Raw genomic sequence first — 24,810 nt, 5'->3', positions numbered from 1 at the left:
ATATCCCGCAGCAGTTTTGATACACTCCTTTGCGTCGCCACTGTTTGCTATTGGACAGTTGTGTGAAAGTGCGAGATTCTTTACTGGGCTTTGGCAAAAACAAGGATATGGATTTGTGGCCGACATTTTAGTCAGTACTTTTTGCTGTGGCACTGTATTTATACCTTTGTCGGCAGCGACGATACGTCAGATGAAATACGCACGTCAGGAGATGAAAATTCTTAAGCTGGAGCCCTATGCGCAGTACATTGAGTGCATGGTTATGCCGCGTTCCCAGCAAGTATGCAATATTGAGGTTTTACTATAAGTAAACTCTATTCAGTGTTTTCAAGTAACATAGTTGTATGCACTTGGCATGTTTATATTTATTTTGGGGGGCACTTCTAATATGACGAACAAATGACTGTGATCGCTTCAGTTTACCTCAACGGGGCGGTAACTTAGTTTTCTTTTCTGTTCATTTGATTTCTTTTTGCTGAGTGCATCATTTCTCAGAGACGTGTAGCTATTGAACACTTTATTCATGGCAACAATACATTTTTGATTACCAAGTCTGGAGTGTGGCCAGCTATCTGCACAAGCATCCAATTCTTCGATACCGTTCAATAAATGCATAAAAACACAAGGAAGCCACAGTCAATGACCGGCACGAAAGGGGGGGGGGCTTTAGTGATGCTGTCAAAAACAGCAGCCGGCTGTGAGAACTTCAGTTTACATGGACTGATGCTGTTCATTTTCATATGGTCACTTTCTTCCAGCTCTCATTCCATGTGTGTTTGTATGCCTTAACATGGTTGTTGCTTGCTCCCCGTCGCAGTTGTCTAGTGGCTAAGGTACTCGGCTGCTGACCTGCAGGTCGAGGGATCGAATCCCGGCTGTGGCAGCAGCATTTTCGATGGAGGTGAAAACGCTGTATGCCCGTGTGCTCAAATTTAGGCGCACGTTAAAGAACCCCAGGTGGTCAAAACTTTGGGAGCCCTCCACTTCGGTGTCTCTTATAATCATAAGGTGATTTTGGGATGGTAAACTCCACATACTGTTACAAGACTACGTCACGCTGAAGAATCAAGACAGACAGCGAGAAAGACGACGTGATTCTGGGATGTGGGGCACGCTCTGGCTTGTCATCTCGGCTTAGGCTTGGCGTCGTGCAAATATGTTTTAGCTGTAACCTCGTTTCTCTGTGTGCCCTCCAGTAACAATTTGGTGGAGGTGCGGGGTAGCAAAGCACGACGGAGCTTCGCAGCGGACACCAAGTTGCAACGTCTACCGACAGGGATGCTGCGCCAACAGCCATGCCTCGCGCATAAATGGCGCCCACTGCACCTATGATCACTGTGACCACTCCACCCCGCGATCCTGGCAACTTTTTGGGCCCTGATGGCGAAGACGACGATGAGTGGCTTCAGCTCTACGAGCTTGTGAGTGAAAACCACAGATGGGACCCAATCATGATGCTGGCAAACCTTATCTTTTACTTGAAAGGCACGGCCAAGGCGTGGTTCAACAATAACGCGGAAGAGCTCACCAGCTGGGACGTCTGTAAGACGAAGTTGTGGGAGTTGTTCGGTCAATCTGCCGGGTGCAGGCAGGCCGCTAAGAAAGAGCTTGGTAACCATGTCCAGACATCCATGGAGTCTTACCTGGCCCATATTCAAGATATCTTGACCCTCTGCCATAAAGCTAAGTCCATGACCGAAGCCGACAAGGTTACACACGTACTCAAGGGCATCGCTGATGATGCCTTTAGCCTTCTTGTATTTAAAGGCTGTTCGACAGTTCAAGACGTCATTAAGGAGTGCCGACGCTTCCAAGACGCTAAAAGGTGTCGCATTACCCACCACTTCACCCGTCTTCCTGACACCGTAGCAACATCAACTTGTGAGGACCCCCGTTTTGAGACCCAGCCCAATCCACTTTCTGCGGACATTACGAGGGTCGTTAGATGCGAAATCGAAGCGATGTCACCAGCACCTTTGAGGGTCCTGCGCCGAACGATCCTCAGCCCACCATATCTCTCATACTGAGCGTTGTGCGCCAAGAATTGGCAAACGCGGGCCTTCAGTCGATTTGTTCTGTGCACTCACCCGATGTCCATACGCCTACCTTGAACACACGTCAGCACTACCGGCGTCCTGCTCCACGTAACCGAGAACTAAACGCATGGAGGACGCCTGATGACAGGCCAATTCGCTTCCGTTGCGAATTAGTGGGACGCATTTCGCGTCATTGCCGAAGCACGTGGATGTCGCCCTCGCTCAAAAACCCAAACTTCACGAACTTCGACATATCAGCCCGCCCTTCTGGCCAAGAACCGACACGCCGCGATGACTCAGCTCATTACGACATGACCGCCACGACCAATGCCCAGTATAACCACTCGCCTTCACCACAACGTAGATTCTCGCGGTCTCCTCCGCCACCCCGTTCCCCATCCCCGTCCTTCGCCCGGTGGTTTGCTTTGGGAAACTATTTGGTGCAGCTCTTGGAGGTGACGCTGCTGCTTCGACTTGCCCTACAATTCCTCTGTTGACCCTCCCGACCAACCAGAACTTGCTTGATGTAAAAGTGGATGGTTTAACTGTTAAAGCTTTAGTTGACACTGGCACCCAAATTTCTGTTATGAGCTCACACATTCATGACCGCTTAAAGAAAGTCTTGACTCCAGCCCTTTCACGATGTGTTCGTGTTGCTGATGGCAGTGCTACTGCCGTCGTTGGTATCTGTACAGCACGCGTTATTATAGCCGGACATCAAACTTACGTCCTCTTCACTGTTCTCATCAACTGCACCAATGATGTTATCTTTGGTCTAGACTGTCCGCCCATTCGGCCCTGACTGTTCAGCTAGCACGGTGCAACTCGACCTGCCCTGTATGCCTGATACGCCCAGTCTGCCCCAAGTTCGTTTCTGCTCTTCTGAACATGCCCGTTCGTCACCGCACACAGTTACCTGCATCACCGTAACAGCGTCGCCACCTGTACCTGATGGAGACTACATGCTCACGCCCATTACATCCGTCCTTCTGACTCGCAGTGTTACTTTTCCGCACATTATTATTACGTTACGGGAAAACCGTGCTTGCATCCCTTCGCTGAACTTTGCTCTGTGTCCGCAAGTGCTTCGTGTGGAATAGCGCTCGCCATGCTGACACCCTCGAGGATTGCGTCATCTCAGCTTTATATCCCAACGATGTGCGTCGCCGCAACTGCACGCAAGCCTGTTCTTCGACAAAGAGTCCATCTTCTAATGTGGAAAAAATGATCGCGGTGGACCTTTTGCCACAGCAAACTGACGTGCTTCGTCACGTCTTGGAATCGTACTTTGACGTATTCGACTTCTGTGACCGCCTCTAGGTCTAACCAGCATTGTGAAACACCGTATTAACATTGGCGATGCATCTCCGGTACATCGACGACCGTACCGCGTTTCTCCTGCAGAGCATCAGATCATTCAAAAAGAAGTCGAAAAGATGCTCGCCAAAGACATAGTTGAGCTATCTTCCAGTCCATGGGCTTCCCCGGTTGTTCTTTTAAAGAAAAAGGACAACAGCTGGCAATTTTGCGTCGGCTACCGACATTTGAACCGGATCACTAAGAAAGACATCTACCTGCTACCGCGCATTGACGACGCCCTGGATGGCCTTCATGGCGCTAAGTATTTTTCCTCCATCGACCTTCGCTCAGGGTACTGGCAAATTGCTGTCGATGACATGGATCGTAAGAAGACTGCTTTTGTGACTCCTGATGGTCTTTACCAGTTTAAGGTCATGCCGTTCGGAATATGCAATGCTCCAGCCACCTTCGAACGAATGATGGAAACTCTCTTGCACGGGTTCAAGTGGTCAATTTGTCTATGTTACCTCGACGGCGTCATTGTGTTTTTCTCGACCTTTGAAACACACCTTGACCGCCTTTCCTCCATCCTTTCTGTTTTTCGTAACGCAGGACTGCAACTTAACTCATCGAAGTGCCACTTCGGACGCCAGCAAATAACCATGTTAGGCCATCTTGTGGACTCCTCTGGCGTTTGCCCTGATCCTGATGAAGTTCGAGCTGTGCAAAACTTCCCCGTCCTGACCAGCACTAAGGAAGTCTGAAGCTTTTTAGGTCTATGCTCTTACTTCCGACATTTTGTAAACAATTTTGCGGACGTGGCACGACCTCTTACGGACTTGTTGAAGGATGTTTCATTCTCTTGGAGCACTTTGCAGGTTTCGGCGTTCTCCAACCTCATTGCGTTGCTCACAATACCACCTATTCTGGCCCATTTTGACATGTCTCTCCGACAGAAGTCCGCACTGATGACAGCAGCCATAGAATTTGGGTTGTTTTGGTCTAGCATCAATGCGGCTGCGCCCACGTTTTCTCATATGCCAGCCGTCTGCTCTCTGCGGCCGAGCGGAGCTACTCTATCACTGAACGGGAATGATTTGCTCTAGTTTGGGCGGTTGGCAAATTTCGGTTCTACTTACATGGTCGTCGTTTCACTGTCACAACTGATCACCATGCCCTCTGCTGGCTCTCGTCGTTAAAGGATCCCACTGGGCGTCTTGGTCGCTGGGCACTACGGCTCCAAGAATATGACTACTCAGTGTCTTACGAATCTGGCCGTTTGCACCATGACGCTGACTGCTTGTCCCATCATCCAGTGGACCCTCCTGAAACTTTAGATGAAGCGCCGCCATGTGTGCTCTCTCTCTCTGCTTTGAGCAACATCCGTGATGAACAGCGCCGAGATCCCGTCTTGCGTGATATTATTGAGAAACTGAACTCTACAACGCCCCATCCGTCTACTCGACTGTTGGTATTTAAAGAGGGCACCTTGTACCGCTACAATGTCAACATAATTGGGCGCAAACTGCTCCTTGTGGTGCCTTCTCACCTACGTTCGAGTGTTATCGCCCAGCTCCATGACGCCCCCACCACCGGTCACCTTGGTCTCTCTCGGACTTACGACCACGTGCAGCGTTGATTTTACTGGCCCAGGCTTCATTGCTCCGTGCACCACTTCGTCGTCCCATGCGACCAGTGCCAACATCGAAAAAAAACCCTATGAGTCTTGTCGGACTCCTCCAGCCACTTGATATTTTTATTGACCCCTTCTTTCGAGTTGGTCTTCATCTCGTACGCCCGTTCCATCAGTCTACCGCCGGAAACAAATGGATAGCTGTCGCTACAGATCATACAACCTGGTACGCCATCACTTGGGCTTTGCCAACCAGCTGTGCCACAGATGTTGCCGATTTTCTTCTGTAGGATGTCATCCTCCATCATTGTGCTCCATGCCAACTCCTCACAGATCGTGGACGCTATATCCTCTCACGAGTTATTGACGACCTGCTTCGCTCTTGCGAAACCAAACATAAATTTACGACGGCCTACCATCCACAAACTAATGGGCTTACTGAACTATTCAACTGGACTTTAACTGACATGCTCTCCATGTACGTCTCCTCTGACCACCTAGACTGGGACGTTGCATAGTTGCATTGTTGCATTGCCATTTATCACATTTGCATACAATTCCTCACGCCACGATACCGCTGGGTTTTCACCATTCTATCTCTTATGTGGTTGCGACCCAACTCCACCTTTCGGCACCATCTTTCTGACAGCTGTCGATTCGCCGACTGAATACGCCCGTGACACTATCACCAGAGCTCACAAAGCACGAGAAGTTGCTCTGAAGTTCCTCTTAGCATCACAAGTGGAATAGAAGGAACCTTACGACACACATCATCGAGACGTCTTCTTTGTCCCGGGTTCCCTTGTATTGCTGTGGACACCGACTCGGCATGTTGGTCTCTCTGAGGAGCTGCTTTCACAGTACTCAGGACCCTACTGCGTCTTGCGCCAGGTGACCAACGTTACCTATGAGGTAGCTCCGCTGAAGTCGTCATCTATAATGTCTGCATAATTTATTCATGTCTCCCGACTGAAGCTCTACCACTTCACAACATCATAGAAAGCACCGAGACGGTGCTTCTGCATCCGGGGGTCATGTTACAAGACTACATCACTCTGAAGAATCAAGACAGACAGTGAGAAAGACGACATGATTCTGGGATGTGGGGCACGCTCTGCCTTGTCATCTTGGCTTAGGCTTGGCATCGTGCAAATATATCTTAGCTGTAACCTCATTTCTCTGTGTGCCCTCCCGTAACAATATCAATCATCATTGTTGTTGCTTGAAAGCTGCATGTGCACAGTAGGCAGCCACATTGCAAACCAGCGCAGCCGTGTCCTGTCGTGGCTTGTTCAATTCAGCATTTGCCCTCGAGTGTCTCCTGAGGATTGGGCGCATTTTGTAGGCGTACCTTAGCCTAAACTTCGAACACTTGAGTTATCAACATGATAAATCGTGTCAATCACCCACTCACCTGTATCTTCTAAAGCGAGCCTCAAGTGAGTCGATTAAAATGTCACTTGAGAGGACGCATCCAAAGTCGAGTTCTTGCGAGCAGTATCGAGGCGCTTCCATCAGGGCATACGTAGTATTGCCATAAAACTATGTGGGTGTCTTTGTGAGAGCACCTGTTTGCGCATTTTGGTCCCTCCAGTAAAGAAGCCAGCTAACAAACTCGTTCAGACATTGCAGCTGATATCATTGCACTTTGGCTCTCGCCACTCATTTTTTCAGCCTGCAGCCTGTGCTAGGAGTTATCACATTCACATTGATCGACTAATTTACAATTTAAGTCAGTGAAATTTGCTGTTTCATTGCCAAGGACCAAATGCAAAGTTTCATCTTTATTTATCAAAGCTGACGACAAGAAGGGGTTAAATATCTTCAGAGCAAGCGCAGCACTTTTTTGCTTTAGTTAACTTGGGTTCAGAGCCTTGAAAGTCAGACCGTAAGCAATTTACACACCACTATATTCTTCAGCTTCATGCAGTTTTCTTAGCTTTGTGAATGATGCACCTTCCAGCCTTTTGTTCTCCTCATCATAACAATGAAAATTAGGATAATACAGTGGACTTCCAATTTCCCGGACCCTCAAAAGATCGCGAGAACGTTAAAAAAAATCAGACAGTTCGCAAAAACGAATTCAAGTATACACACTTTATTAATGGATATGTTTTGCTGACAGAGGCGGTCATGGCAGAAGTACAGGATTCTCATTGCAATTCAGCAAATGCATCGTTTGGGTGGCTCTGAAAAGAACCGTTTATACTTCTTCCTTCCATTATAGAGATATTTCAGAGCTATATGTATAATGTAAGAAAGAAAAAAAATTTATGTGGCCGGCATCACTGCATTTCTAATCTCTTAGGCGAAAAAAAGTAGCTTATTTTTGTTTGCACGGCATTCCACTTGCCCGCGATGATGTCTGCCTCAATTTCAGCTAAAGTCGTGCTGTCGCTGTACTTGGTGTGATTACTCGAAACTCCAAGCTTGTTGGCTGTGTAGGCGCTGCCTCTTCAATCTCGATGGCAGAGTCGTCAGACTCCTGCATAACTTGATGAATGGCTTAGTTATTGGTCAATGCGCACACAGCTCGAGGTCTTTGTCAGCGTTGGCAAAGCCCTTTAGGGTTATCCTGGCTGGAATAGAAACACCGGCAGCATGTAGTAGGTCGAAGGCAACGTCCGGGGGTTGAAGTTCTTCGCACACATTGTCTACTTCACGTGAGACGGCCGTATAGGCGTCAAGTACTTCATGTGAAAACAGTTAAAGAAGGTCTATTGCGTAAAGGCCTTCTAGGCATAACAGCCTTCCATGAGTCCGTGCACATGCCTACAGAAGACCATAGCTCAACAGCATAGCTTTTCCCACTCGGAGCACAGGCACAGCACCATGCTGACCATGTGGCTTTGGCCACAGGTTTGACTAAGCTACGGCTTGCAACAGATTGGCGTACGCTGGATTGCGGCATTTTCGGTTTCGAGAGTACGAAAACCAAAATGGTCGCATCGATAGTGACAGCGAGTCTGCGATTAGCAATAAAAAGTCCAGAAAATCAGATGGCAAAAGCTATAAACACCCAAAATTTCGGACAAATACACCGACTTTATGGGGAACTTGACGATGCCACAGATGCGTCCAAGAAGTCAAGCATGTCCAGAATTTCGAGCGTTCATGAAATCGGATGTTGACTGTACTGGCACTTGTCAAAAATTTTCTGGTTTATCTAGTTGTATCTAGGATGGCTGCCACTAGGGCATGTTGGTAAGTTCATGATGAATTTACGCCCACAAAAAGCGCTCATCCTGTGTTCTTTTTGCGTCTTTGTACTTATTGGCGCTTGTTTCATCATATATCTCTGATGTACTTTAGCTAGTGAAACAATGTGAGGTAATGTGAAACAAAGGTTTTTGAGGATCCGCTGGATGTGGGTGCATGATTGCTAGATTGTTGCATCCTTCAAATTGTGACATGTTCCTGTAAATTGAATTATTGTCTGTTATTGCTGCCTTATTATGAAGGGTGCAATAATCATGACTAATTTACTTGTCTTAACACTTTATGTAATTCCACGGCATATGTGTGCAACATTATTATATGCTCACTATAAACTCTGGACCATTAAAGCGTGCCTTGTTTCTCGCGGTTCAGTGCTGTTAGGAGTTAGTCTTGAACTGCTTGCCTTGTACCATAGCGAACCTTCTTTAGTTTATTCCATCAAAGGCAAATTTTAGCCTGGATACGATGTGTGGTTGTGATTGGAGTGGAGTTCTTCTCTACGAAGCCTTTCATTTAATTGAAATGAAAAAGAAACCTTATTCTTTTTCTTTCCTTTCAGAAATGCCTTATCAGCTTCGAAATGTGAGTCGGATGACGTCGAAAGTCCTGTATGTCCTCACTGAGCCTACCCTCTGATTAGACGCAACATATTCTTATGGCCAAGATATTGACAACTTGACTCTGCTTGCAAAAGAGTGAGTGTTGTTTTCTTTTTTGCTAACTTCTGCGATTTTCTTTGAGGAAAAAAATGTGGGCAACTTTCACGTGCACTAGTTTTTCGATGTTGCAAAATTTTTCATTTTTAATTTTCAGCATTGACAAATTGGTACGTCAAAAATAGGTTTTCCTTACCCTTGGCACGAGCTAAGTGTAATAATATTTAAATTGCCTACCATGTACATTGGTAAAAATCAAGGCTTTATTTTCTTTGTTAGACACACCAATAATGAGAACTAAGAGGCAGCGATAGCAAGGAAAGTACAGAGGACGTAGTATATGTAATGCAAATGGGAAAGAAGACAAGTTACGAAAAGATAACTTGCCATGGGCAGGCAACCAGCCTGCGGACTTTGAATAATGTGTTGGATGCTTTGATAGCTAGCGAGCTACAGAGGCAGTAATGCTCTCTAGTCCACATTATGGGGTGTGTGTGTAGACTTATACCCGGTAGGGTTATTGCTACTAGTAGTTGATGACTGCGAATGTAGGAGCTTCTTGCACTGTGGCTCAGTTCTCCTCCGTACTGCATTGTTGTAGCCACCTCTTACTTTCACAATGTTTATTAGATGGAACTGCATTGTTGCAGTACATGAAGTGATCACTAGGTGGCTGAAGCAATCTCAACTACACGCGCACATTGCATGTGGTTTAGATTGATTGGAGAGTGGACTGACACACGGATGGACGACTGTGCTGTGAGCCTGCGAAGCTTCGCCCCATTCATCATCATTCACTTCGTGGATGTGCTACGGTTCTTTTAAAGATGATAGTCTTTCTTAAGGACCTTTGACGCAAACATTTTGGCCTGTCTGCCTGCCTGTCTGTACATTTGTCTGTTTATCCACTCTTAGCGACATCGGGTACTTGAAACGGTCAACCCCGTCCGCAGCGCCCACCTATGTTGCTCAAGGTTGACCGTTCGTGCTTGTGCAATTGTCCATTAAAAAGCAATTATTGCGCATGTCTGGGGTCCCATAACAACACGTATACATTCTGCATGTGCGTCTCTTACTAGAAAAAGCATACATAAGTAATTTTAAGGACCGTAGCGCTTATCACGCTGCACTGACCATGCAACGCTTCGACGGAAAAGCGATTATTGCCAGCGCTTTGCTAAAACGAAATGGTGGTTGCACCTACCCGTTGCCTTGCGTTCTACACCTCATAACCTCTGAGTTGGGCGCGCACACCCATCTCAAAGCCACGCGTTTTGTTTTCTAAGACAACTGCCAGATGGCGCTTCTGTCTCACGTGTGACGTACCTTGATGGGCTCGTTCGCCTCCGCTGCACGCTCGAGGCATTCTAACGCAGTGCCTCCAGAATATCATCCACCGATTTTCTTATGCGGAACATAAAATAAATGTCTTGTTCACTCTCTTCACACGCAAGACTATTTTCTTTCGACGACATTTGCAGGTTTAATGCAGATACGGGGCCAATTTTTTTCTTTCTGCCTGTTTGCATCAGGTAGCTTGTGATCTTACAGTAGACGACTGATTTACCTGACCCTCAAAGGATTGCGAGGACATCCAAAAAATGTGGCAGTCCGGGAAAACGAATGCACGCAAAAGTGCACCTTTTAAATGCGAAGCATTTCTTAGCGAACTTCGGCGACTTTGAGCGTATCTATCTATCTATCTATCTATCTATCTATCTATCTATCTATCTATCTATCTATCTATCTATCTATCTATCTATCTATCTATCTATCTATCTATCTATCTATCTATCTATCTATCTATCTATCTATCTATCTATCTATCTATCTATCTATCTATCTATCTATCTATCTATCTATCTATCTATCTATCTATCTATCTATCTATCTATCTATCTATCTATCTATCTATCTATCTATCTATCTATCTATCTATCTATCTATCTGTCCGTCCGTCCGTCCATCCGTCCTTCCGTCCGTCTCTTTGTCTATCTGTGTCTGTCTCTCTGCCTGCATCTGTCTCTCTGTCTATCTGTCTCTGTCTCTCTGCCTGCCTGCCTGCCTGCCTGCCTGCCTGCCTGCCCGCCAGCCCGCCAGCCCGCCCGCCCGCGGTATGGTATGGCATGATGGCATGGGGAACACAAGTGACAGACCCTAACAAGAAAATCATGACATGCAGGTCATGTAACAACATGACTACATGCCACGCTCATGATGCGCTCATGGCCGTTTCGATAGGGTCACATATACCAAATTTGGTATTACACTTCGTAAATGGATGACGAAAGTATGTCACTGATGCAAACATGATAATCATGAGATGCGTGTCATGTAACAACATGACTACATGCCACACTCATGACGCGCTTGCAGCCGCTTCGCTAGAATCACTTATACCAAATGTGGTATTACGGGACGGGAACAGATGACGAAGGTATGATACTGGTGCAAACATGATAAACATGAGATGCGTGTCATGTAACAACATGACTATATGCTACGCTCATGATGTGCTCGCGGCCAGTTCGCTAGCTGCACAACTACCAAACTCGGTATTACGTGACGCGAACGGACGACATAGGTAAATGACTCATGTGAACAGGATAATCACGACATGCGTGTCATGTAGCAACATGACTGCATGCCACATTGATAATGCGCTCGCGGCCGTTTCGCTAGCTTCACATATGCCAAATTTGGTATCATTTGACCCCAATGGATGACGATGGTATGTGACTTGTGCAAAGATGATAATCATGAGATGCGTGTCATGTGAAAACATGAGTACATGCCACAGTCAAAGCGCCAATACATTTCGACGTGACGCAGTGCGCGTTCTTGCCGGCGTTCAATTCGTCGCGTCACGACGGCATTGCGCGCCAGGCGCCGGTCCTGCCATATACTCGCAGGCGCACGCGGCATTGCGTTTATTTGACCCATGCGCGTTTCAGGGCATTCGGCATCTCTCCGTCACAAAAAAAGAAAGCGCATTGGCGTGAGATGGAGCATGTCGCATTTCGCGCCATTTGTCGTTAGGAAGCGCCGACGGACGCCGCTCACGCCTAGCGTCAGACTATAGAGTGCTTGAGTTTTGCTAACATTGCGTCGCTGTGCTCAGCGTGCACGTGCATGAACGCTACATTGGAGTATGTCGGGTCCTTCATGATGCGCTCGCGGCCGTTTTGCTAGCTCCGCATATACCGAATTCGGCGTTACGTGACCTCAATGGGGGACGAAATATAAGACTGGCTCAAACATAATTATCCTGACACGCGTGTCATGTAAGAACATGACAACATACCATGCTCATAGCATGCTCGCGACCATTTTGCTAGCTCCAAATATACTAAATTTGGTATCACGTGACGTGAATAGATGACAAAGGAAAATAACACATTCAAACATGATAATTATGACACGGAAGTCATGTACGGCATTATTTACCTCCCCCTTGTAACCTTGTGCTGATATTAAAGTGACATATCAACATTTCTCATTCGTTCTTCGCATATCATCAATTCCTTCTGTACGTGGTATCTGCCTATTTTTTCACAGGTATTTTTCGCTGACAGAGAAGGCAATGATAGGGGTACAAGATTTTCATTGCAATCCAGCGAATGTATTGTTTCGGTGGCTCTGAAAAATGCCATTTGTGTTAAAAAAGATATGTAAAAATAACTCGATGTGGCCCGCGCAATCTCATTGGTCAACACTTTGGCCCCCAAAAAGTTTCTGATTATCTTTTGCAGGGCAATCTGCTGGCCCGCAATCATGCCTGCCTCGATTTCGGTTAACGTCATGCTGCCACTGTACAACGATGACAGCGTCATCAGTGCTAGCGTCCACTCCGAGCTCGTTGGCTGTGTAGGTGCTGCCTCTTCAAACTCGGTGTCAGAGTCGTCGGAATCCTCCGTTACTTGACAAATGATTTCGTCAGCCATCAATCTCCCACTCAGTTCGAAGTCCTACTGAGTGTCGGCGAAGCCCTCAAAGGTTATGCCGGCTAGAATTGAAACGTCAGCAGCACGCAGATCATCGAAGGCAATGTCCACAAACAGAAGTTCGTCACACACGCTGTCTTTTTTAGGTGAGACAGCTTTCTTAGCATCGAGCGTCGAATGTGAAGCCTGCATTGCAAAAACAGTTACGAAGAGTCTCTTACGTAACCGCCTTTTATGAGTCTGCAAGCATGTCATGCTCAGACCTGAGGTCAACAGCGTAGCTTTTCCCACTGGCGGAGCACAGCAACAAGCAGCTGAGCATGCGTGACTTATAAAAATGCTTCAAGTTGCAAATCATGCCTTGGTCCATCGGCTGCAGGATTTATGTGGTGCTTGGTGGCATAAATTCAATCTTTACAGCCTTTAGGTTGTTGATGTGGCCACGCGCAGCGCAGTTGTGCGCAGAGGCAGTGTCGCATCCAATGAAGTGGCAACTGAGGAGCGGCTATTTTTAGTTGAAAACTTTTTTGTTCACAAAAAGCAGCACTTTTGGGTGTTACTGCTCGAACCTTCTGTCCAGCTTGCGGGCATACGCTTGGAATAGCTGCTGGGTCACCCTGCCTTCTTGTTGGCTTCGTAGAGAACAGGCAGAGTTGCTGCCTTCTTGAAACATCTTTGATGCTTCAACTTCCCTATCGCAAGCTACGGAAGCTTCTCACTGCCTGACATGTTCCTGCGAACGAAGACAGGGAGCCACTTCTTGCTATTGTTTCCGCCGTAGCAGGGGTCACCAGCAAATGCAAGCATTTTCTTTGACAGGAGCTTCTAAAACAGTCCTGTTCCGTTGCAGTTGAAAATAAAGTCTGATAAAAACTACTGGAGCAAGAACTGCAGCCTTCCATTCCGATATTTGGCGACTACGGAATTGTTGACGGCACCGCTTTCCCTACAGATCTTGAATTTCTAGTCATTGTGACTCCCTCAATTGCAAAGCCATCCATCACTGAACTTGAAATCCTTCTCGTTCATCTGGCGCCCAAAAACCTCCACCGTTTGCTTCAGGATGTCACGTGACACCGGGATTTTCTTGCTGATTGTGATATTGAGCCACACAAGGAGCACTTCCTCGAGCTTCGGGTAAACACCCTGACCTGGATTCTTCTTTGCAGCCCTGGTTGACTTCGCACTCAGTTCCAAAATCTTTGCCTTGTTCTGCATAAATTCCGAAACAGTTTGCTTAGAAAGTCTGCACTCCTTACCAACCTCTGCCTGTGACTTGGCCGTTTTGAATTTGTTTGATGATGGCGGCTTTCTTTTTCATTGTAATCCTATGAGGTAGATTTGTGCGCTTTGAAGACGTGGACAAAGATGAAGGAGCAGTTGGTGCGGTCGCTTTTAACGGCGAATTCGCTTGAAAAAAGGCAGCACCAAACAGCTAAAAACTCAGCAAATGCGAATGCTCGGGAAATGTGAACGCTGAAGATACCGTGCTGCAGCACACAATCTACCATATAGCTGACAGAAAAACACGTGAACGAACACAGTGGTTTGACTGGGCTATGGCTGGCAATGAATTGGTATGCGCTAGGTTGCAGCAAAGTGCGGTTTCGAGAGTGCGGCAGCCACGGTGCTGTAGGCGTGGTGCTGCTGGCCGCACTTGGCCGCACCTGCAATGCCGAGTAAAGTTTTAGGCCAAACAATGAAATCAGTGGCGTTTGGTGGCAATTTGTAGTCCGCGGCTAGCGGTAAAAAGTCTGGAAAATCAGATAGCAAAGGGTTTAAGTGTCCAGAATTTCGGACATTTCAATACATTGACTTTATGAGGAACATAATGGTGTCGGGGATGAGTCCAGGAAAGCAGGCTTGGCCATGTCCGGAATTTCGGGCATCCAGGGAATCGGTCGTCGACTGTATTATGAGATGGCAGCTGACCAATATTTCCTCCCATACCACCTGAAGGTATCAACTCTGGCAGAACGAGACCTTTGCTATGGATGAAAAAAAAGTGGAAATTATAAGGGCTAGTGTTTGGTACGCAGAATATTTATCAGGATTAACAGACAATGCCAACCAAAGTATAGCTGCTGTTAGCAGTAATTGTAATGTAAATGTGAACAAAAAAAGTGGGTGAACAGATAACTTGCCGCTAGCAGGATCTGAAGCTGGGACCTTCGAATAACGTGTCCGATGGTCTATCTACTGAGCTACAGTGACGGTACCCCCCCCCCCCATTCACTATATGGGTATATGTGGTCATTCTCTGGTAGTGTCTACGCCTCTGTAGGCGTCGTTGCGGAGATTTGTACTTTGACTTGAGCATTGTCATTGACTTGATTGATGACTGTACGCGGTGTCACGCATTAGAGGTTAGAATTTGTGTCTAAATAATTTTTCATCACTTTTTCCTGATAATCATAAGTGAGGCACAAAGACAACAGGTCTCAACTTTAACCAAGACTTAGAGCTTCATACTGAAGTATTGTTAGTTCTCGTAGATGGCAACCAAGCCATAGCCCTAGTTCCAGAGGAGTCCGCAGCGCAGCAACACAGTCAGATGCTGCTCAACCAAAGCGACAATGGTCCTCGATCCAACTTCACACAAACCCTTCGCTGTTAGATGGGGGATGCACTAACCAACCCCATACAGTAGGGAACTCTAGACTTGGCTTCAGTGAAAATCGTTGCAAGTGCTTTTTCTGTCATCGGCTAAGAAAACCTGGTAATGGTATGCCTTAGTGACAACGTCCCACTCTGCACTCGTGTAGCAATTGTAGCACGAATGCATCTGCCACTTCTGTCTAGCTCTTCTGAATGATGTGAAATGCACTGTTTAACTGGTGAATAACTGCAACAGCTACCACTGTTTTCTTTTGTGAGCTTTCTTTTCCCTTGGTGATGTAAGTGCATCTCCAGGAATAGAAGTGCTGCGCTGATTGTCCCATGCTGCGCCAATCTGATGTGCTGCGCCAAGCGGCGCCTAAACGGAAATTTGCACATGCAACTTCATATTTAGTTGAGAGCTCTATCATTCATTGAGTTCACGTGTGTGCTACACAAAGAGCGTAATCATGTCTATAAAAAATTCCGCATTCATATCAAGCATCGTATTTCGGATAATGCATCAGCCTTGCGCCACGTGAAGGCAATTCATGATTCTTGTTAAGGTGGCGTTTGTGTGCATACCTCACTATGCGACTCTATGTATGTTTTAACAGCGAAAGTGTTTTACAAGCTATAAAAAATACTCGCCGCACTGATGCCGAGACAACCACCGAGCGCGTGCTGTGCTTGGTGGTTGCTCGGCGACAGTGGGGTGAGCTTTTTGCCATATAAACTGAAAGAAAAATTAAAAATCAGTCTCACTGATGACTGCAACAGCAACAATTTGTAATGTTGTAATGGTGATGCCGCACACACTCCTTTCTTACCATTATGCGTGTAACGCTGCCTTGCGCAAACGGTGCCCGAATGATTTGTGACTTTCTAGATAATCTTAGAACCGTCCGATGAGATTACGCGCACGATGGGTACACTGCAGCTTGTTCTGGAACTTACATGGTGGCTAGCAATAATGCTGGAATTTTCGATAACACATGTATAAATGCTGCCGCACTTTATTTGGTGGCAGATTATCGACGGCGACGCTCTATGTTGGTGATATCAGTCTGCAGCTTGTAGAGTGACGTTTCATTTTACTGGCACAGGTTAGCCCAAATAAAAAGTTCACTCATGAAAACAGCGACTGCTGCCTTCGTCCACTTCACGACCCTATGGTTATACGAAGGCTGACAGCTAACTCTCTTGGATCTGACATAACGACACTCACAACTATACAAAATGCTGGTGCAATAGAACAAGTACGTCCACTCCAGGGAGAAATGCTCTTATCACGCAATTCATTCCTGTTAAGACCGCACCACATAATACAGTGTGCGAGTCAATGTGCGATGATGCTTACTGATATTGCGTGCGCCAGCTCTCGTAACCTCACTCTTCATTAGAATCAAAGCTCACGGCTGCTGCTTGAGCGACCCTTTTTTCCCCAGCTTCTTTTCATGCTCGTTCAAGATGGGTGCTGTGTCTCCTTCCTGCTTGAGTATTTGACAGCAGTTCCAATACGCGGTGGGACGCTAAAGCGTGTGCCCTCTGAGCGACAAAGGTTGGCTGCCTCCATTAATCTCGGCTTGAGCAGCGCTCATCACTCCAGCTTGTGCAATTCAAAGTGCGGGTCAAACGTACGATGTGCGGGGAATGGTACCAGCTTGTAGTTTATGCGAAGCGTGGTGGCGACGGCGAGAACCCATTGAGTGTCCATATAATTCCTATCGTAATAAAAAATTTTCATTTAATTGCCTAGCAATGGCGCGTCGAGTGCATCTAAATTTACCCGTGGTTCTCATGTCGGTAGTGGCATTTCAATGACCAAAAGATAAGTTTTTACATTTAATTTTATAGAGCCCCATGGCTTTAGTATGAAGACGAGTTTTAATACATAGTAGCTCATTCCTAGTCTTGAGTTGCTGTTCATGTTGTATGTGGTGTTTTAATCAGATTTTGTACATTGCAACATTTTAACACTAATTTTTTCTTCCTTTGACTTCTAGTAGCTGTCCGGAACGCTGTTCATGTTTTTTCTTTGAATCGCTGCACTTTCACCTTTGATGTAAGCTTTAATATATATGAATTTCGAGTAAGTCTGGTAGCTTGATCAGCACCTAGTAAAACCCAATGAAATGTTATGTGTTAACCAGAAAGCAAAAATTTGAATTAACAGTGTTGTGGTCCAAGGAATCTGCTCCAAAACTCACCTTTTGTTGCTCCACAGCTGCTCCGAAATTCGCTTTTTACTGCTCCAAAGCTGCTCCAAAACCGCATAATTTCTGTTCCCAAAGCTGCTGCAAAAAACTGAAGCTCGATTCTACTCCTTTTTTTATTTTGTGCAGGATTTGTTGTTGAAGAGGAGAAAGTGACAGCGGCTATTCTTCACCCCCTAGTGCCCATCAGGGATAAGGCACACGGTGTGCTTCCGCATAGAAGCGGGTATCAGTAGGCATCGCCTGCTAGGAAGGCCTTCAGCAAGAGAAGCGCAAAACTGAGCCATGCTCACTGGCAGACGCTCCTTCCGAGGACACCTTTGATTGCAGTATCTGCATCTTCATGAGCAGGGAAGTCATTGACTTGCAAATGAAGTTCCAAAAGCAAAGTCCTGCTAAATTCTTACACACGTGGGAGGATAGCACAGAATGCATGTTGGACATACAGCTCTACCTTTTGGACAACTGCAGTTGCTGGTGGGTAGAGAGCATTATGTAGCATGAGAGTGCCTGTGCGGTAGTCAGTTGTTTTTTGGGCGCACTCGATCTTGAAGTGATGCTGAAGGAGGTGAATTTTAAAGTGTTCAGTATGGGCTGGCCTTCGTTCTGTTTATGTCTGTGCACGAGCAGTGTACGCAACTGGTTGGCGATCCTCTGATGGCCAGTTCTGAAGAAGTATGGCACACAGCGATAATGAACCTGCTCATGAGTACACATTGAAGGCAAGAGTGCACCTATTCACTTCAACATACTCTCAGCTCCGAGCCACTGCAGTGTCGATGTGAAGCCGAGTGTTGCCTGGGTTTACATGAAGTCACTGTGTGCATTTGTGCTGCCATCGACGATTGTCCAGCGATGAGCAACATATGCTGATTGCAGCACTTGGGCGTCTTCATGGAGTCTTCATTGCACGAGCATCTTCGTGGAGTCTTCGTTGCACAAGTGTTGTCGAGGGAGAGGCTTGGAATGAGGCACAGATTGTCTGAGGGCGAGAACCTGACATATCAAAATATTTTTCATTGGCTGGTGACAAACAGTTGCAGTTGCGAACTATGCTTTGAAGGTTGTCTACAAAAGGTACTACATCGAGAGGCATTTGGATGTTTCTTTTAAAAGGATCGACGTTCTACAAGTGCAGAGGTTTGTTGGCAAAAGTTATTTACAACTTTTTTTTATTCCTTAGTATCTTAGCATTGAAAGCACATGCTTTTCTTTAGCTATGGGAATAGCAAAATCCAAAGTGCGAAGTGAATTTCAGTAGTGAAGCATGTGTGCCAATGCAATACAATGTTTTAAAATATTTTTCGAATACCTTGAAATGGAATTTCAAGAAAAAGTTCTTATAATGACCGAGGAGTCATGTATGTTGATCCGATCTCACTTTGCCTTTTTGCTAATAGACAGTTTTGTTTTGGAAGCCTGCCTCTCTGTTTGCAAGGTGCCTACAGGTGATACTAAGCATCCAAAGTAGTTGGAGAGGCCGAGCCTCCCTGGGGCATATTTTGAAAATGTTTCTTGTGACGAAATTGATGAAAAAGGAGGCAATACAAAAGACGATTTGTATTTATGTACAATATTTGGCACCACCCAAGGGTTGCCCAAATTTGGGGTCTTAAACAGCAATAGTTGGGCCCCTATCTTTCCTACCTCAAGGTTGGGACCAGTGTTATCTTGATTCAATACACATGCGACTGCAGAAGAGCCTGATAGGCAGCTTTGCCACAATTCTAGAGTGTGCTGGGCTGACACTAATAGACTGTTTGAAAGGCAAACTGTTTATTCGATGTTGACTGTATTTGTCTTCGAGAAGTTCGAATAGTAAAATTTTCATAGCGAATCAAATAGCAAATACTGTTCATAAAATACTTGGCGTTTGAAATGTTTACACACCTCTACTTTTTCTTTTAATATTTTTATTTTCATATTATTACCCGTGTGTGTTCTCGCTGTCCTGAGTAGACAATTACCATCAGTCACCTGCGGCACATACCCGCCTGTGGGTATGTGCCACTGTTTGGCAGAGAGTATTATGCAACAGTATTTTAATATTAATCGTGTCATGACCAGCAGGCAATATTCTAGCCTGTGCAAATATTCAAATGCTTAGAATATTCCTGTGAATAGTACAGTATTGGAATTCACTTTGATTCGAATTTAAATTATTGATATTGTGAGGAAGAAGATGGACACTTGCAAAAGCACATTGCCATCGCCAGGCTCGCTCGACTGTTCGTTCCCTGGCTACGCTTTGCCTGCTGCTACTGCTATGTTCCCATTCGCTGTGAACCTCAGTGAACCCCCGTAACAAGTGTTGGAGCTGCTGGGTCATGTCAACCTGGAAGTTCGCAGCCGGAAATTCAAGCCAGCCTCTGCAATGCCGGATAAAGCACCAAATCAACCGCAGCATCAACCTGCAATGCCGGATGAAGCACGAAATTAACCGCAGCAACAGCCTGCTGTCCTGGTGCCCACATTGGTCTGCCCGGGCCCATCGCGTCAACGTGACCCACCAATCTTCAGCGGTACAGAAGAGGAGGATGTTGAAGACTGGCTCGCGAAATACGAATGGGTAAGCGTGATCAACCGCTGGGATGACGCTGCGAAGCTCAGGTACGTGTCATTTTATTTGAGTGGCGTGGCCAGCGTGTGGCATCGAAACTACCAACGCGACTTCCCGACGTGGCCTGCTTTCAAAACGCACGTGACGAAAGTATTCTGGCGCCCCGCTGTTCGCAAGCTTCGAGCCGAGAAACGGTTGCGTGGCCGCGAATGGTGAAACATTCACCAGCTACATTGAAGACGTTGTCGACCTGTGTAACCGCATTGATGTCGCAATGGCCAATGCCGACGAAATCAGGCATATTTTGAAAGGGATTGACGACGACGCCTTTTAGATGCTGCTGGCAAAGAACCCGTCCACAGTGTCTGAACTTGTGAGTCTTTGCCAAAGTTTTGATGAGCTGTGCAAACAACGCACAGCCACGCGCCGTTACCATCCACAGGCGACTTCAATGTTGGGATTGACTGTTGCTCCTGACAACTTATCGCTGCTGCTACAGATTAAGGATTTCGTTCGTGAAGAGGTCGCTCGCAAGCTTTCGCTGATGCAGCTTGTTCACGACCAGTCGAATTCCCCGTTGGCGCTCTCTCTCCAAAACATCATCTGGGACCAGGTCGCCGAAGAGGTCTCGCTTTCGATCTATCAGGCTCCGACTGCTGCTCCCCTGACGTAAGCCGCAGTCGCTTCCAGGCCTGTGATGCAAGGTTACAGCCCTCGTAGTCCGCCTATTCGCCTGCCAGTATGGCCGCCCACTCGCCAAGTCGTACAGTACGCACGAGCCGAGGACCCTTGGCGCACTCCAGACAGCCGTCCCATTTGTTTTCATTGTGGTCTAGTTGGCCATGTGGCCCGTTACTGTCGCTTTCGTGCACCACCTATCTTCAACTGTGTGCGTCTACCATGAGTCACGTATGCACAGCGTCAATCCCGCCGCAGTTACTCAGGCGACTACAAATCTGGTGCTACCTCCCGGACCCCACCCTCCTCTCGCCGTTCGTCTTCTCCTCGCCACCGCTCCCTTTTCCCTATGCACCGACGGTGGAGCCCTGTGCTCCAGGAAAACTAAGTGGCGCAGTTCAGGAGGCGAGAACTGCGGTTCCAACGAAATGCACAAGGCCTCAAATTTCTCCCAGAAACGTTATTGAAGTCGCTATAGAAGGAACATGGACGCTAGCCCTTGTCGACACGGGCGCTGCCCTTTCAGAGATTGATGTCCGCATTTGCCGTCATACCGAAAAAGTCACGACGCCTGTTTCTGGACTATCCCTCCCTCGTACAGCCAACGCGCAGCACGTCGAGCCATCCGGTGCCTGCACAGCCCGTGTCGTCATCCAGGATGTTCTTTATGTGGTCGAATTCATTGTGCTGCCATCTTGTTCTCTCGATGTCATATTGGGGTGGGATTTCCTCTCTACACAACGTGCGATCATCAATTGCGCCCGCGCTGACCTCCAGTTGTTCCCATTTTCGACAGATGTCATCGATGACAAGGACACATGTCACGAAATCACAGTTTGACGACACCATTCTGCCTGCCCAGTCTACTGTTCTTGTCTCCATCTCTTGCGACTATGAAGACGGTGGCTCAGTGTTTTTCGCACCGTTTCCACTTCTAGTTCGCTGCCAATCACTGCCATTGCCATTTGCCATTCTCGAGTTTCATTCAGGTGCCTCTGTGATGTACATCACCAATCCATCGCCCGAGCCATTCACTTTGGGACGCCGGGAAACACTCGACAAAGCCGAGCCACTGGCGTCATCTTCGGTATTCGAGACCATGGACGACCACACTGATATGGCCACCCTCGAGACATCGACTCCTCAGCCACTACCGTGATCTTTCACACCAGCTATAGCCAGCGATCTTATGACGACACAACGAGACCAACTTCTTCGCTTGCTCGACGATTTCTCTTCGTCTTTCGACTGCCAAGCAAGAGCACTCGGCCACACAAGAACTGTTTCAAATACTATCGACACCGGAAGCCACGCGCCCATTCGTAAGCGTCTTTACCGAGTATCGGCGAGTGAGAGGCGCCTTATCGATAACCAGGTGAATGACATGCTTAAACGCGGTGTCATTCAACCTTCCAACAATCCTTGGGCACCACCTGTGGTCCTTGTTCGGAAGAAAGATGGCACAATACAATTTTGCGTCGATTATCGCCGGCCTAACAAGATTACCCGCAAGGATGTGTACCTGTTGTCACGAATTGATGACGCACTCGACTGCTTGCAAGGAGCGGAGTTCTTTTCTTCCTTGGATCTCCGTTCAGGCTACTGGCAAGTGCCCATGGCTGAGACTGACCGCTCTAAAACCGCGTTTGTAACACCAGATGGAATATACGAATTCACTGTAATGTCATTTGGTCTCTGTAACGCGCCCGCCACCTTTGAACGCATGATGGACGGCATCTTGCGCGGCTTGAAGTGGCACACTTGCCTCTGCTATTTGGATGATATTGTCGTCTTTGCGCCAGATTTTCCGACCCATCTACAATGGTTGCATCAAGCTCTGACCTGTGTCCAAAATGCCGGTCTCCAGCTTAACTTGAAAAAGTGCTTATTCGCCGCTAGAAAACTAACTGTACTAGGCCATGTCGTCTCCAAAGAAGGCATTCTTCCCGGTCCTGCTAAACTTCGTGCCGTATCCGAGTTCCCGAAGCCTAATAACCTGAAAGCTCTGCGCACCTTTATTGGCCTATGCTCATATTTTCGGCGCTTCATTCATAATTTTGCTACTGTCATCGCACCTCTCATTGCACTCCTCTAAGGCTACAACGAATTAACTACCTGGCCAGAAGCTTGTGACGAGTCGTTTACGACACTTCGACGCCTGCTTACGTCTCCACCAATTTTGCGTCGCTTCGCTCCGAGCGCACGCACATAAATTCGTACTGATGCTAGTGGTGTCGGCCTTGGTGCTGTGCTCGCACAACGTGACGATGCCAACGCCGAATACGTGATTGCATATGCCAGTCGTGCACTCACAAAACCTGAGACCGATTACATGGTAACTGAAAAAAGAGTGCCTGGCCATCATATGGGCTCTACAGAAGTTTCGCCCCTATCTTTACGGTCGTCCTTTTGACGTCGTAACAGACCACCATGCTCTGTGTTGGTTGTCAAACCTCAAGAGCCCGTCAGGTCGCCTTGCTCGGTGGGCCCTCCGACTCCAGGAATACGACGTCCGGGTCTTATACCGTTCTGGACAACAACACTCTGATGCTGACGCCCTCGTCACGCTTCCAGCTCATTTCAGACGCACGCATCTAGTCACAATCACAATATTTTGCCACTCGACATCTTGGAAATGGCCTCGGAGCAACGAAATGACCCTTGGATCGCCGCAATTCTAAACTTTTTGTCAAGCCCTCTGACCACCCCGGCTCCACGAGCACTACGCCACCAAGTGCAGCATTACGCTATCCGCGATTGTCTTTTATACCGCCGTAACTACCACACCGATGGCCGCACATGGGTATTGGTCGTGCCCCACCATCTTCGTCACGATCTCTGCTCCGCTTTCCACAGTGACCCTGAGTGTGGCCACGGTGGCGTGTTCAAGACGTACACGCGCCTTCGCCTACGCTATTATTGGCGCGGAATGTACAACTTCATCTGCAAATACGTCCGCTCATGCCTCGCCTGCCAACGACGCAAACCAGTCTTGCACCTCTCCACAGCACCTCTCCAGCCTTGTGACGGGTGTTTATTGAGGTTCACAGCGACCGGGAAGATAGCAGCAGCAGCAGCAGTCAAGGCATAGCCAGGGAACGAACACTCAAGCGAGCCTGGCGATGGCAATGTGCTTTCACATGTGTCCATATTCTTCCTCACATTGAAAATTTTTAAGTATTTGCTATGAGCGCACAAGTGAATAATAATTATTCTGCATGTAACTGTTTGTAAAGGTGGTTTAACTGCAATGTAGGCCTGCTAAGCCGTGAAGGCACAGGTCTAGAAGAATCTGCTTTGCCGCGAAGCCTCCCTTCAAACTTAAAGGGGCCCTGCAACACTTATTGAGCATAGTCGGAAAACGGTGCCGATCGGTAGTCGAGGCTACCAAGAACACGCGAGCCAAATATTATAGCGAAGCACGCGGCCTGCAATTCACAATAAATTCTCAAAGCAGCTAAAAATTGCTCCCTTCTCTCAGCAAATCACACTACAAGCTTAAAAATCACTTGTAACAGCCATTGGCTGTTTTAAGAATGGTGCGCTTGGTCGTTACTGGGGCCGCCGCGGGAGGCAGCCACGTCTCCACGCGTACGTGGGCTGTGAATTGAAAAAAAAAACGAGAAAAAGTACTCAAAGTCACGTGGCCCATGTGACGTATTTTTTTCCCCGCGCCGTCCCTCCCTGCTTAAGTCCAGCTCTTTCGTCGAGACGAGAGTAGAAAGAATGCGATCGCAGTGTGTGACAAATTTTTAAACCTCTGCTCGTACTGGATGTATCTAAAAATTTTTTGTTGCAGGTGAATTAGTGAGGCAAAAACTTTTTTAGTGAATTCATTTTTTGGCTACTTGAAAAAGTGTTGCAGGGCCCCTTTGCATGAACGTATTACCCCCAAATTTATTCATAATTTTATTAGGCTTAGAAGCTTCTTATGACAACTTGTATGCTCTAACTATAATAAATTTATAATG

The 24,810-nt window shown here is 47.1% G+C and overlaps 1 protein-coding gene and 1 non-coding gene across 2 annotated transcripts in view; both read left to right on the top strand.

Moving 5' to 3' along the window:
• Window positions 1-18,730, top strand: part of LOC142764738 (uncharacterized) — a 62,568-nt gene extending 43,838 nt beyond the window's left edge. Inside the window, exons 4-5 of the mRNA XM_075865267.1 lie at window positions 8,747-8,882; window positions 17,731-18,730. Coding sequence (XP_075721382.1) covers window positions 8,747-8,773 — 27 coding nt within the window. The 3' untranslated portion in view covers window positions 8,774-8,882; window positions 17,731-18,730. The remainder of the gene's footprint in view (window positions 1-8,746; window positions 8,883-17,730) is intronic.
• On the top strand, window positions 13,241-13,377 carry LOC142766568 (U4 spliceosomal RNA). The gene has a single exon (XR_012884589.1). It is a non-coding gene; the product is annotated as a U4 spliceosomal RNA (small nuclear RNA).
• Window positions 18,731-24,810: the final 6,080 nt, after the last annotated feature.

Source organism: Rhipicephalus microplus, chromosome 6, assembly GCF_043290135.1.
Source record: "Rhipicephalus microplus isolate Deutch F79 chromosome 6, USDA_Rmic, whole genome shotgun sequence".
NCBI lineage: Eukaryota > Metazoa > Arthropoda > Arachnida > Ixodida > Ixodidae > Rhipicephalus > Rhipicephalus microplus.
The sequence above is the reverse complement of the archived record's forward strand: the minus strand, read 5'-3'. Positions and strand labels throughout refer to the sequence as shown.